The following is a 12,399-nucleotide window of genomic DNA, read 5'->3' on the forward strand; positions in this document are numbered from 1 at the left end:
TTAGAGATCCTTTTTTCTCTCTGTTCCTCAGCTTCTTTGTATACCTCTTCTCTAGTTTCTATTTCATTTATCGTCTCCTCCACCGTATCCAACCTGCTTTTAATACTGTGCTCTTCAACGATTGGATCTCCAACCTGAATTCATTCCTGAGTTCTTGGATGTTTTTCAGTACCTCCATTAGTATGTTGATGATTTTTATTTTGAACTCCCTTTCAGGAAGAGTCACGAGGTCCATATTTAAATCTTTCTCTGCAGTTGTATTAATAATTTTACTCTGGACCAGGTTTCTATGGCGTTTCATATTTGTATATGGCACCCTCTAGTGTCCAGAAGCTCTATTCTGGAGCTGCTCAGCCCCCGAAGCAATGTTAGGGCTCACAGGGAAACAGTATTCGTGCCTAGAAGAAGGAAAGAGCCGTTCCCCGCCTCCCGGCTGCTGTGCCTGTCTCCACTGCCTGAACCAGTGGGCTGAGCACACAGATACAAGCTTTTGTCCCAGAGCAGCCGGATATGGATACCTGCTTTCCACAAGCACCCAGAATCCCAGTCTCTCCAGGAACTCCGCTTGTCACAGCTTTCCAACCCCATAATCAGAAGAGTATGATGAAAGCACCATGAAATGTAGGTGTGTGCTCCCAGCGCAGATCTCCGGAGCTAGGTATTCAGCAGTCCCAAGCCTTCCACTCCCTCCCTGCTCAGTTTCTCTTCCTCCTGCCGGTGAGCTAGGGTCGGGGAAGGGCTTGGGTCCTGCTGAGCCACGGCTTTGGTACGTTATTCCGTTTGGTGAGGTCTGCTCTTTTCCCCAGGTGTATGCAGTCTGGTGCCATCCTCTTTCCTGTTGCTCTCTCAGGATTAGTTGCGCCAACTATATTTTCTAATTGTATCCAGTTTTAGGAGGAAACCTCTATCTCTCCTCTCACGCCGCCATCTTTAATCCATCTCCTATCATCCATTTAAAAAAATTTGCTTCAAATTACTTTTAAGTTGTGAACGTAAGGATGTAAGGATGGCTATGCTACTCCCTGACAAGGTGAGCTGGCCCCATGGCATGCTCTTCCTCCCTAGAGCACCTGCTGCCCCTGTACAGACACCTGCAAAGGTAAATGGACATGTGCTCTTCCAACAGAGCTGAGTGCTGAAGGGGTACTCACCTCCCCCAATCTAACAGTCTTCTAAGAACCATTCCTATCTCACCTTTGCAAGTTAAAGGATGCATGCAAGATTTCCAAATGGGCAGCAGGAAGGATGAAAATGTGAGGCTTATGGATACAACATACAGACTCAGCGGACTGTACGAAAGGGCTAGCCAGGGCCACCATACACCTGCAGGTGGCCCAAAATTCCACCACAGCATGCAAGTGTCAACACAGAGGAACTCATTGGATGGGCACTCAGAGAATCTAGGGAATAGTAGTGCTTGCTGCCTTCAACTTAATGAACAACTTCAAGGACAGTAAGCTATCTTGATCTGTGTAGGTTTTATTTAGGAATTAAATTTAGCCAGGAAAGACCCATCAAAATATTACTCATAATTTTCTATTTAATTACAGGTTCACATAAAACATACACACTCTTTCTCCTAAGGTAGATTTATCATCACATTGTTAGTTTTCATAACATGACCTCCCATGCAAGAGCATGATGGAGAAGACCACAATGACAGACAGGCAGGAACCTGCTCCATGGCAGCTCACACCACAGGTAGACAGGCCACAGGTGGCATGCTGTGTGGCCAGATGCTCCACAGAAAGCCACAGCAGTTTGCATTTGAACCTTTTAAATGCACAGTATCAGAGAAAACAAATTTATGCACACTATGGTTATAGTAATGCCATCACACATGGTCACAACTATGCAGAAATACTGTTTCCAAATAAAAAAGAAACTCCACGAGCTATAAAAACATTGCCACAGAAAACAAAGTTTACCTGTAAGAAATTTTTACTGACTTTGACTATGAAGTACCTCCAAATCTGCTAAAATACAAGAACCACCAACGGAAATAGTTATTATATTTTGTTCATAAGTAACACCCTTTCCTGAAAACCTAACTTGGGTCTCAGAGTCATGGTATTGCCCTGAACAAATGGGACATTTCAAGAAAGGAAGTTTGGATACTGCTGATGGAACTTTTTTCCTCTTGTTTTCCTTTCATCTTCCAGCAGGTCTATTTTAGCTGTTAAAATTATTTTTTACTGTTTTTATGTCAACTATTAAAAAACAAAATTCTTAACTCAGACCCTAATCCCTGTGTTTACTTCAATAGAAACAAGTAGCTCTGACATTACACAATGTTACCAAGACAATTAAAAATATATCCCTTCCTCAGACAAGGCCTTGTTAGGAGATCATGATGAAAGCCAACTAGAATTGTCTTAAAAGAAATCATTTGGTTTTTACTTTAATTGGTCTGACCAGAAGGTATATTTACCCAGTCAAAACAAACTTTCTCGGCTACTGATGAAAAAGCCCACCGTCTGGCTAGGATCCCAGCGTGCTCAGATGGACAGACTCGTGCCAGCGGCCACAGGCTCTAAAGCATGCCCGGCGCTGCATCTGCACATAAGTGCTGTGGGCTGGCTCTGACTAGTCTAGGTATAGCGACAAGAGCCTACTCCTCTCTAGCCATGTTTTCATGAGGTTTCAAAAGGAAGTAAATATCAAGGGGCTCTGTTCCAAACTGTCCCAGCTTTCTTTTGCCCAGACTTTCAAAGGAAGGAAGGAAGACCCTCACAGATTCAGGGCACAAGGCCAGGCCAGAGTGTCCCCATCTCCTGGTCCATTCCCCCGTCTTCAGCGAACCCTTCTCTCAATAGATCCAGCTTGCACAGGTGACCCGACAGCTCCAGCCAGGTAATCCTCACAGCCACCCAAGGACAGCCTCAAGCTGGGCCTCAGCTGGCTCTTCCCTGCTTCCTTCCCTCTTTCTCTTCCACTCCAGACTGACTCTGACCTACCATCAACTCCAGACATTCCCCCTCACTCAGCCCTTGGGCACCCCCACTCTGCTTCTGTCCAACAAAATCCCAGCCAAGGGACATCCAAGGCTTAAACACAATTCAAATACCAGTCACTGCCAGGCATAACATGGGAATTTCATTATCTGCTGTTGACAGCAGCACAACTGAGAAAAGACTCACAGACCGTGTCTGGCAACAAATGCACATTAAATCATTTGAGCCTAAAAATATGCACAAAGGAGATTCAGGAAACAAGACTGTACCTAAAGTACAATGTCAGCATGTAACATGATGGGTAAGGATCAAGTTCATAAATCAATAGAGTACATATTATATAAAATAACAGGATGGAATTCAAACACACAAGCTAAACAATTACTTCAGCTCAGAAGAGTAGCACGTCCCCTCAGAAGCTAGTTGGGCCTCTTCCCCAACTGGACATACACTGAACCTCTGCATTATATTATCCTACCTAACCCATCACATAAGTAAGCAGATAAAATTAATGATACCCTTTCTCGAGCTTCAACTTAGATAATGTCCTGGCCTGAAGAGGATTGCCGTGACGGTCGTGCACAGGGAAACCGTACACACATGGGAGTAAAGAAAAGGGATGTCCCACTTAAAACACCTTTATGTGAATATAAAGGAATTTGTGAATTAAGGAAATCCACTCAACTAAAAGTGGGAACTCTTTCCACAACAGGAAACATTCCATTGCTTACAGATCTTTGTGTGTGTGTGTGAGCACAGAGCAGTCAGACCCACCTGGACATCCACCACACCTGAGCCAGCCACCTCCTCTCACTCTGCTGGTTTGGCACGGTTGCACACACACTGTCATACACAACAATGTAAGAAGCAAGCTAACTACAGCACCATCAAAGGAACCACAAGATAACAAAAAAATAAACAATTTCTAATAAGCAAAGTCATAAACTTATTCCTAACAATCATCCTAAAGTCATACATTCAGCGGAAACATCCAGATGCAGGTTTGCAGAAAGTATGCAAAGCATCTATTAGAATAACTAGGATTGTATGCCAGTCCAAGAAAACAGACATAAAAATATGGGACAAAATTAAACATGGGCTCTGCAAATATCAAAGCAACAGGACTAAAATTCTGAAGTAGTTCTCAGGAAACACTGAGGACACTGACAAGCATGAAATAACCCTATCACACCCACAACAAACACAGGGGCTTCCTACTCATCTGCCTCACAGGGACACAAACACAGCGAGCTTCAAAAACACACTGCTTGGCTCATGTGCAACAACAGCCATTAAGTGGGCATCCCAGGAAGATCACTTGGCCCTAACATGGAACTAAAGAGGAGTTAGCTGCATGCCACAAAGACATAATCATTTCACTTTAGGTCTCCATCTCCTTCACCATCCCCTTGGATGGACTTTTTGATACGAAGCAACATGGTAGTAAGCCACTGATCCAAGCGAGATATTGAGTCAAATTCCTTCACCTAGTTTAAGGGAAGAGGAACACGAATTATTCCATGGAGATAAAATAAAAATATAAAACAGTGTCCCACACTGTTTAAACACTTATCGTGATAATCTGCCAACTTTCTCTATTTAAAATAATACATTCCAGTTTGTAAGTTTCTCCATTAAGAACTGTTTATGTTTTCATTATCCTGTGACTATTCAATGGAGTTAGTGACAAGTTCTTGTACTTTTCATATTGCTCTGTGTGATAGCAAAAATTCACAAGAGCCTTTATAATGGAAGAGGAGCACATTTAACGTGACAAAGGAAGTTAGACCCTGTGTAAGAATAAGGAAAGCACATGGAAAAGTAATACTGCTCCAATATTCACAGACCGTTAACAAATGCACCAGCACAGACAGGATGCATGGAAGCAGAATTCCTTTAACTCATTTCAATGCATTACCAAAAAATGAAATTTTGATAGGATGCAAATGGCTTGGTAGCAAAAGTTAATTGAGAAAACATTCCTTTCCTCCATTGCTTCAAAGCCATGATGAATAAATTAATGGAGGATACTGAGAAATTTGCCTGATTCTGAACAAAAGATGTCAAAAGATGGGAAAACAGAAAACTAATGAGTGTAAAGGAATAATCCTCCATTTATTGTATGTCAGACTATAGCAAACCCTCACTGCTTTGTTTTTATATTTTAAATTATATTAAGGGACTCGACTTTACATTTATGGACAGATTTTCAAAAAAACGTTCGAAAGCCAATTATAATATTATGTGTTGTTTTCTCTTGAATTTGCCTCACAGCTAAATTCAGCATGGCTAACAGAACAAATGTCTGACCTTGGGAAATATAACTTGAATTTACTGGAATAATGTTAAAAAAAAAATGTTCAGCATTTATACAATGAAAAAGACAAGAAGTGTCTAAAACTTAAACCTTCAAAGGATGTGTGTATTCCAAAGATAACCTACCGCTTCGGTGTACGCTTCACTGTTCTGTTCCTCATGGGCTTCTAGAAGTTTCTGGTAGCATAAATATGGAAAAATTACTGAAATCTATGAACAGGTATTTTAAATACAGAAATAGCCTTAGTGTAACATCATGTTGCCAAATACAGGACAAAAGTGAGGAAATACTCAAATACCGGTCAGCAGTTATCCCAAGTCTGAGACCCAATTATTGTGCTAATGCTTCTGAATTGCCTGTTTCAGAACACGATGCTTATGTCCCCAACTCTTATGGCATCTGTGGCTTATTATACAAAAGCAGCAAAGTACCAAGGCTCCTTAATTAACAGACTTCAGAGAATTAAACCTTCACTTTACACCTAGTCCCACCTGAAAGCAAAGGCTTTTTTCTTCTAAGTCTACTACTTACTTTCAATAATTTACATTCTCTTGAATCAGTAAATGCTGGAAACATTTCCTCGTATTTCTCAAGAGCAAGCTAAGAGAGAAAAACCACTTGATTAATGTCTGATTCAATGAATCAGGAAACAAAGCTTTGAAGCTTTCTATTAATTTCAGTAAGATTTACTGACATCCTATGCAAGTGTGTAAGAGGTATGCTGTTAAACTCAATAGCAAAATCAACTCTGGAACCTGATTTATTTTGAATTTTTGATCTTAGGAATAAATTTCTAAACCAATTTTTCTGAATTAGGTTGCTGCAAAGACAATGTGAACCAAACTAATTCTTAAAAACTCACATACCAGGTGTGTTTCCATGCACTGAAGAGAGAAGTTCTTTCTTAACACTGTTCAGATTCCAAGTAAAACAGCCAGCCCACCAAGGTTGGGGGAATCTCTCTTTCTGTTCTCCCAAGTCCAGACACTGGCTGCCCAATCTCTGCCTCTCATCTCTCACCTTTCACGTTGCTTTCCACTTTCTCCCCAACCCTCATTCGAAACCCATTCCTAAGTTTAACAAAAAGGATGTTATTCTACCTGCACCATCTCCCTCTCAACTCCTTAATTTCTTTAAAGCAGAACTACCAAAGGGAACATGGATGCCAGGGAACTTTAAGAGGACAGCTTCTGCAACTGATACACGATCATAGCTGGGCCCGTATCACAGCATTACTACTGGCACAATTTGTAATGTACCTGGTTTAGTCTTGCTACTATCAAGTATCACCAACGTGGTATCAAGAATGACAGAGTACCAGAGGGCTGTTCTTACAGATGAAGTACATCAAAGAACTAGCACTGAAGGACTCTTTACCTTGGCATTCAATTCATCTACTATGAAGTGACAGAGAGCTGCTTTAAAGAAGTAATCTTTTGCACTGTACTTCAACAGAGGGTTATCCATGGTGTTTGCCCCAACCTAGGCAGAGAGAGCAAGCAGTTAGATTTAAAAAGTTTGTCTTCTTATATTAGGCAAAGTGATTCTTTAGAAAATAGTTCTGTATCTTACATTAGTTCAGCTATGAAATATATTCTTTTAACCCAGTATCACATAACAGAAAATCTTACTAGGCAAGAAACAATAACAACGTTCTGACCTGTTAAAAATGATTCAGAAGATCTCCATTTCCAGAGAGATGGAATAGACACACTTTCCCCTATCCTTCCTGCTAAGTACAACTAAAAGACCCAGTTCCTACACATGAAAGAAACATAAGACTGAGAAATGGAAAGAGGAGAGCAGACCAGCTGGGAACCCCAAGACACAGGAAAAGTAGGGCAGTGAGCTCCCTGGGTTTACTTTATCTTTTATACACCCTGACTTGGAAAAGAAGAAGTCACCAACCCATAAATGCCAGGGGGTACAGCAAAAAGTAAAAAAGAGAATAGACAAAAGTCTGCTCTTTCTAGCCCAGGAAAGGGGAAGCCTAGAAACTCTTAGATAATTACTACTCTACCCCAGCCAAACACTGCAGAAAACCTGCAGCCCCACCTGTACTCAGAGCAGCAAAGGGAGCCACAACATCTGTCCTCTGAAGGTGCAAGAAGACCCCAACACCTCTGCAAAGTGGCTTCAGAGGCTGAGAAGGGAGACAAGCCTTCAACCCTGCCAGCTGGCAAGGGCCCCCCTCTGCCCCTGCTGCAGAGATGGTGCAGACCCGGCAGCAGTGAGGCACCCCTCATGTCCCAGTGGGCGTGGTTTCAGAGGAGGCCTAGTGGCGAGGAGCCTGACCTTCAACCTACAGCTGTCAGTGATGGAGTGACATGCCCTCTCCCTCCGCCAGAGCAGTGTCATGGAAAAGTAGGCGAAAGAGAGTTTAAGTAAGATCTAGTCTTATTGGAAAATGTCCAGGTTTCAATCGAAACTCATTTGTATTACCAAACAAGGGAAAATCTCAAGCTGAATGGAAAAAGACAACTAAAAAAGGACAGCTCTGAATCACAAACGAGAAAGGAAAAATCACGACGGACCCCACAGAAATACAAAGAATTATTAGAGAGTACTATGAAAACCTATATGCTAACAAGCTGGGAAACCTAGGAGAAATGGACAACTTCCTTGAAAAATACAACCTTCCAAGACTGACCCAGAAAGAAACAGAAAATATAAACAGACCAATTATCAGCAAAGAAATTGAAGCGGTAATCAAAAAACTACCAAAGAACAAAACCCCTGGGCCAGATGGATTTACCTCGGAATTTTATTAGACATACAGAGAAGACATAACACCCATTCTCCTTAAAGTTTTCCAAAAAATAGAAGAGGAGGGAATACTCCCAAACTCATTCTATGAAGACAACATCACCCTAATACCAAAACCAGGCAAAGACCCCACCAAAAAAGAAAACTACAGACCAATATCCCTGATGAATGTACATGCAAAAATACTCAACAAAATATTAGCAAACCGAATTCAAAAATACATCAAAAGGATCGTACACCATGACCAACTGGGATTCATCCCAGCGATGCAAGGATGGTACAACATTTGAAAATCCATCAACATCATCCACCACATCAACAAAAAGAAAGACAAAAACCACATGATCATCTCCATAGATGCTGAAAAAGCATTTGACAAAATTCAACATCCATTCATGATAAAAACTCTCAACAAAATGGGTATAGAGGGCAAGTACCTCAACATAATAAAGGCCATATATGATAAACCCACAGCCAACATCATACTTAACAGCGAGAAGCTGAAAGCTTTTCCTCTGAGATCAGGAACAAGACAGGGATGCCCACTATCCCCACTGTTATTCAACATAGTACTAGAGGTCCTAGCCACAGCAATTAGACAAAACAAAGAAATAGAAGGAATCCAAATTGGTAAAGAAGTTAAACTGTCACTATTTGCAGATGACATGATATTGTACATAAAAAACCCTAAAGACTCCCCTGCGAAACTACTAGAGCTAATATCAGAATTCAGCAAAGTTGCAGGCTACAAAATTAACACACAGAAATCTGTGGCTTTCCTATACACTAAGAGTGAACCAATAGAGAGAGAAATCAGGAAAACAATTCCATTCACAATGGCATCAAAAAGAATAAAATACCTAGGAATAAACCTAACCAAGGAAGTGAGAGACATATACTCTGAAAACTATAAGACACTCTTAAGAGAAATTAAAAAGGTCACTAACAAATGGAAACTCATCCCATGCTCTTGGCTAGGAAGAATTAATATCGTCAAAATGGCCATCCTGCCCAAAGCAATATACAGAGTCGATGCAATCCCTATCAAATTACCAACAGCTTTCTTCAATGAACTGGAACAAATAGTTCAAAAATTCATATGGAAACACCAAAGACCCCGAATAGCCAAAGCAATCCTGAGAAGGAAGAATAAAGTGGGGGGATCTCACTCCCCAACTTCAAGCTCTACTACAAAGCCACAGTAATCAAGACAGTTTGGTACTGGCACAAGAACAGAGCCACAGACCAGTGGAACAGAATAGAGACTCCAAACATTAACCCAAACATATATGGTCAACTAATATTCGATAAAGGGGCCATGGACATACAATGGGGAAATGACAGTCTCTTCAACAGATGGTGCTGGCAAAACTGGACAGCTACATGTAAGAGAATGAAACTGGATTACTGTCTAACCCCATACACAAAAGTGAATTCGAAATGGATCAAAGACTTGAATGTAAGTCATGAAACCATAACACTCTTAGAAAAAAACATAGGCAAAAATCTCTTGGACATAAACATGAGTGACTTCTTTTTGAACATATCTCCCCGGGCAAGGGAAACAAATGCAAAAATGGACAAATGGGTCTATATCAAGCTGAAAAGCTTCTGTATAGCAAAGGACACCATCAATAGAACAAAAAGGTATCCTACAGTATGGGAGAATATATTCATAAATGACAGATCCGATAAAGGATTGACATCCAAAATATATAAAGAGCTCACACACCTCAACAAACAAAAAGCAAATAATCCAATTAAAAAATGGGCAGAGGAGCTGAATAGACAGTTCTCTAAAGAAGAAATTCAGATGACCAACAGACACATGAAATGATGCTCCACATCGCTTGTCATCAGAGAAATGCAAATTAAAACCACAATGAGATATCATCTCACACCAGTAAGGATGGCTACCATCCAAAAGACAAACAACAACAAATGTTGGTGAGGTTGTGGAGAAAGGGGAACCCTCCTACACTGCTGGTGGGAATGTAAATTAGTTCAACCATTGTGGAAAGCAGTATGGAGGTTCCTCAAAATGCTCAAAATAGAAATACCATTTGACCCAGGAATTCCACTTCTAGCAATTTACCCTAAGAATGCAGCACTCCAGTTTGAAAAAGAGAGATGCACCCTTATGTTTATCGCTGCACTATTTACAATAGCCAAGATATGGAAGCAACCTAAATGTCCATCAGTAGATGAATGGATAAAGAAGATGTGGTACATATACACAATGGACTATTACTCAGCTATAATAAAAAAACAGATCCTACCATTTGCAACATGAATGGAGCTAGAGGGTATTATGCTCAGTGAAATAAGCCAGGCGGAGAAAGACAAGTACCAAATGATTTCACTCATATGTGGAGTATAAGAACAAAAGAAAACTGAAGGAACAAAGCAGCAGCAGAAGCACAGAACCCAAGAATGGACTAACAGTTACTAAAGGGAAAGGGACTGGGGAAGACAGGTGGGAATGGAGGGATAAGGGCAGGAAAAGAGAAAGGGGGCATTACAATTAACATGTATAATATGGGGGGGGGCACGGGGAGGGCTGTGCAACACAGAGTAGACAAGTAGTGATTTTACAGCATCTTCCTATATTGAGGGACAATGACTGTGAATGGGTATGTAGGGGGGACTTGGTGAAGGGGGGGACCTAGTAAACATAATGTCCTTCATGTAATATAGATTAATGATACCAAAATAAAATTAATAAAAATTAAAAAAAAAGGACAGCTCTGAGATGGAAGGAATGTTAGAATTATTGAACAGAAATTTTAAAGGAGCCCTGACTAAAATGCTCCAGACTGGTGAAGTAAAACTATCATTACTGGCAGATGACATGATTCTGTATAAAGAAAACCCTATCAAAAAAAAAAGAAGAAGAAAAGAAAAGAAAAACCATTAGAGCTAATAAGCAAGTTCAGCAAGGGTACAGTATGGAAAACTAGCAATTAACAATCTGAGAAGTAAATTGAAAAAACAGTTTCATTTACAATAGAATCAAAAAGAGTAAAATACTTGAGTATATGCAACCAAAGAAGTGCAAGGCTTGCACACTAAAAACTCCAAACTTTGTTAACAAAACTAAAGATGATCTAAATAAATGCAAAGGCACCCTGTGTCCATAGATTTTAAGACTTGATGTTGCTAAAATGGCAATACTTTCCATACTGGTTTACAGATTCAATGTGGGCTTCGTCGCAGAGACTGACAAACTAATCCTAAATTCATAAGGAAATGCAAGGGACCCCAAATAGCCAAAACAATCTTGACAAGACCAACAAAGTTGGAGCACTCACGCTGCAGGATTTCAAACCTTAACCACAAAGCTTGAGTGATCAAAACAGTGTGGTGCTGGCACAGACCAATGGAATCAAGCCCAGAAATAAACCTTGCATATTGGGCAAGTAATTTTCAACATGGGTGCCAAGACCATTCAATGACAAAAGGACAGTGTATTCAACAAATGGTGCTGGGAAAATGGATACCTACATGCGAAGGAGTGAAGCCAGACCCTTACCTCACACCATATTCAGAAAAGTAACTCAAAATGGATCAAGTACTTTATTCTAGAAGCTAAAATTATAAAACTCTTAGGACAAAACATAGTGGAAAAACTTTCATTACCATGGGTTTGGGCAATGAATTTTTAGATATGACATGAAACATATAGTCAACAAAGGAAAAAATTGATAAATTGGACTCCATCAAAATTTAAAACTCTACACATCAAAGGACACTAATAACAGTAAAAAGGCAACCAACAGAATGGGAAATATTTGTAAAATGTGTCTCTGATAAGGGATTAATATCCAGAATATATAAGAATTTATAAAACTCAACACCAAAATACAAGCCCAAGAATGGGCAAGGGGCCCAGAACAGGTGTTTCTCCAAAGACACAAAACTAACCAATAAGCACATGAAAACATGCTCAACACATTAATTATTAAGGAGATGGAAATCAGTAACACAGTAAGATATACTTTATACTCATTAGAGCAGCCATTATAAAAAAGAAACAGAGAACAACAAATATTGGTGAGGACATGGAGAAACTAGAACCCTTGTGCTTTGCTGGTGGGAAAGTAAAATGGTGTAGCCAGTGTGAAAGAGTCTGACAATTCCTCAAAAAGTTAAAAATGGCCTTGCCACATGACCCAGCAATCCCAATCCTATGTAAATAACCAAAAGAACTACAAACATATCCCCACAAAGACATGAACATAGATGTTCACAGCAGCATTATTCATAATAGGCCCAAAGTGAAAACAATCCAAACATCCATTAGATACATGACTAAACAAAGGGTGTACTATTACTGAGCTATGAAAAGGAATGAAATATCAA

General features: G+C 40.2%; 1 protein-coding gene across 3 annotated transcripts in view; it reads right to left on the reverse strand.

Moving 5' to 3' along the window:
• Nucleotides 1–1,461: 1,461 nt before the first annotated feature.
• NAPB (NSF attachment protein beta) overlaps nucleotides 1,462–12,399 on the reverse strand; it is an 87,171-nt gene continuing 76,233 nt past the window's right edge. For 2 of the 3 annotated variants that reach the window (XM_037022441.2, XM_017660989.3), the window contains 4 exons: nucleotides 6,649–6,753; nucleotides 5,803–5,871; nucleotides 5,397–5,447; nucleotides 1,462–4,441 (listed from right to left, as the gene is read on the reverse strand). In XM_037022441.2, coding sequence (XP_036878336.1) covers nucleotides 4,331–4,441; nucleotides 5,397–5,447; nucleotides 5,803–5,871; nucleotides 6,649–6,753 — 336 coding nt within the window. In that variant the 3' untranslated portion in view covers nucleotides 1,462–4,330. The remainder of the gene's footprint in view (nucleotides 4,442–5,396; nucleotides 5,448–5,802; nucleotides 5,872–6,648; nucleotides 6,754–12,399) is intronic. The other variant, XM_037022442.2, reaches the window with a different exon arrangement.

The sequence above is a fragment of the Manis javanica genome, chromosome 5, assembly GCF_040802235.1.
Source record: "Manis javanica isolate MJ-LG chromosome 5, MJ_LKY, whole genome shotgun sequence".
In the NCBI taxonomy this organism is placed as follows: domain Eukaryota; kingdom Metazoa; phylum Chordata; class Mammalia; order Pholidota; family Manidae; genus Manis; species Manis javanica.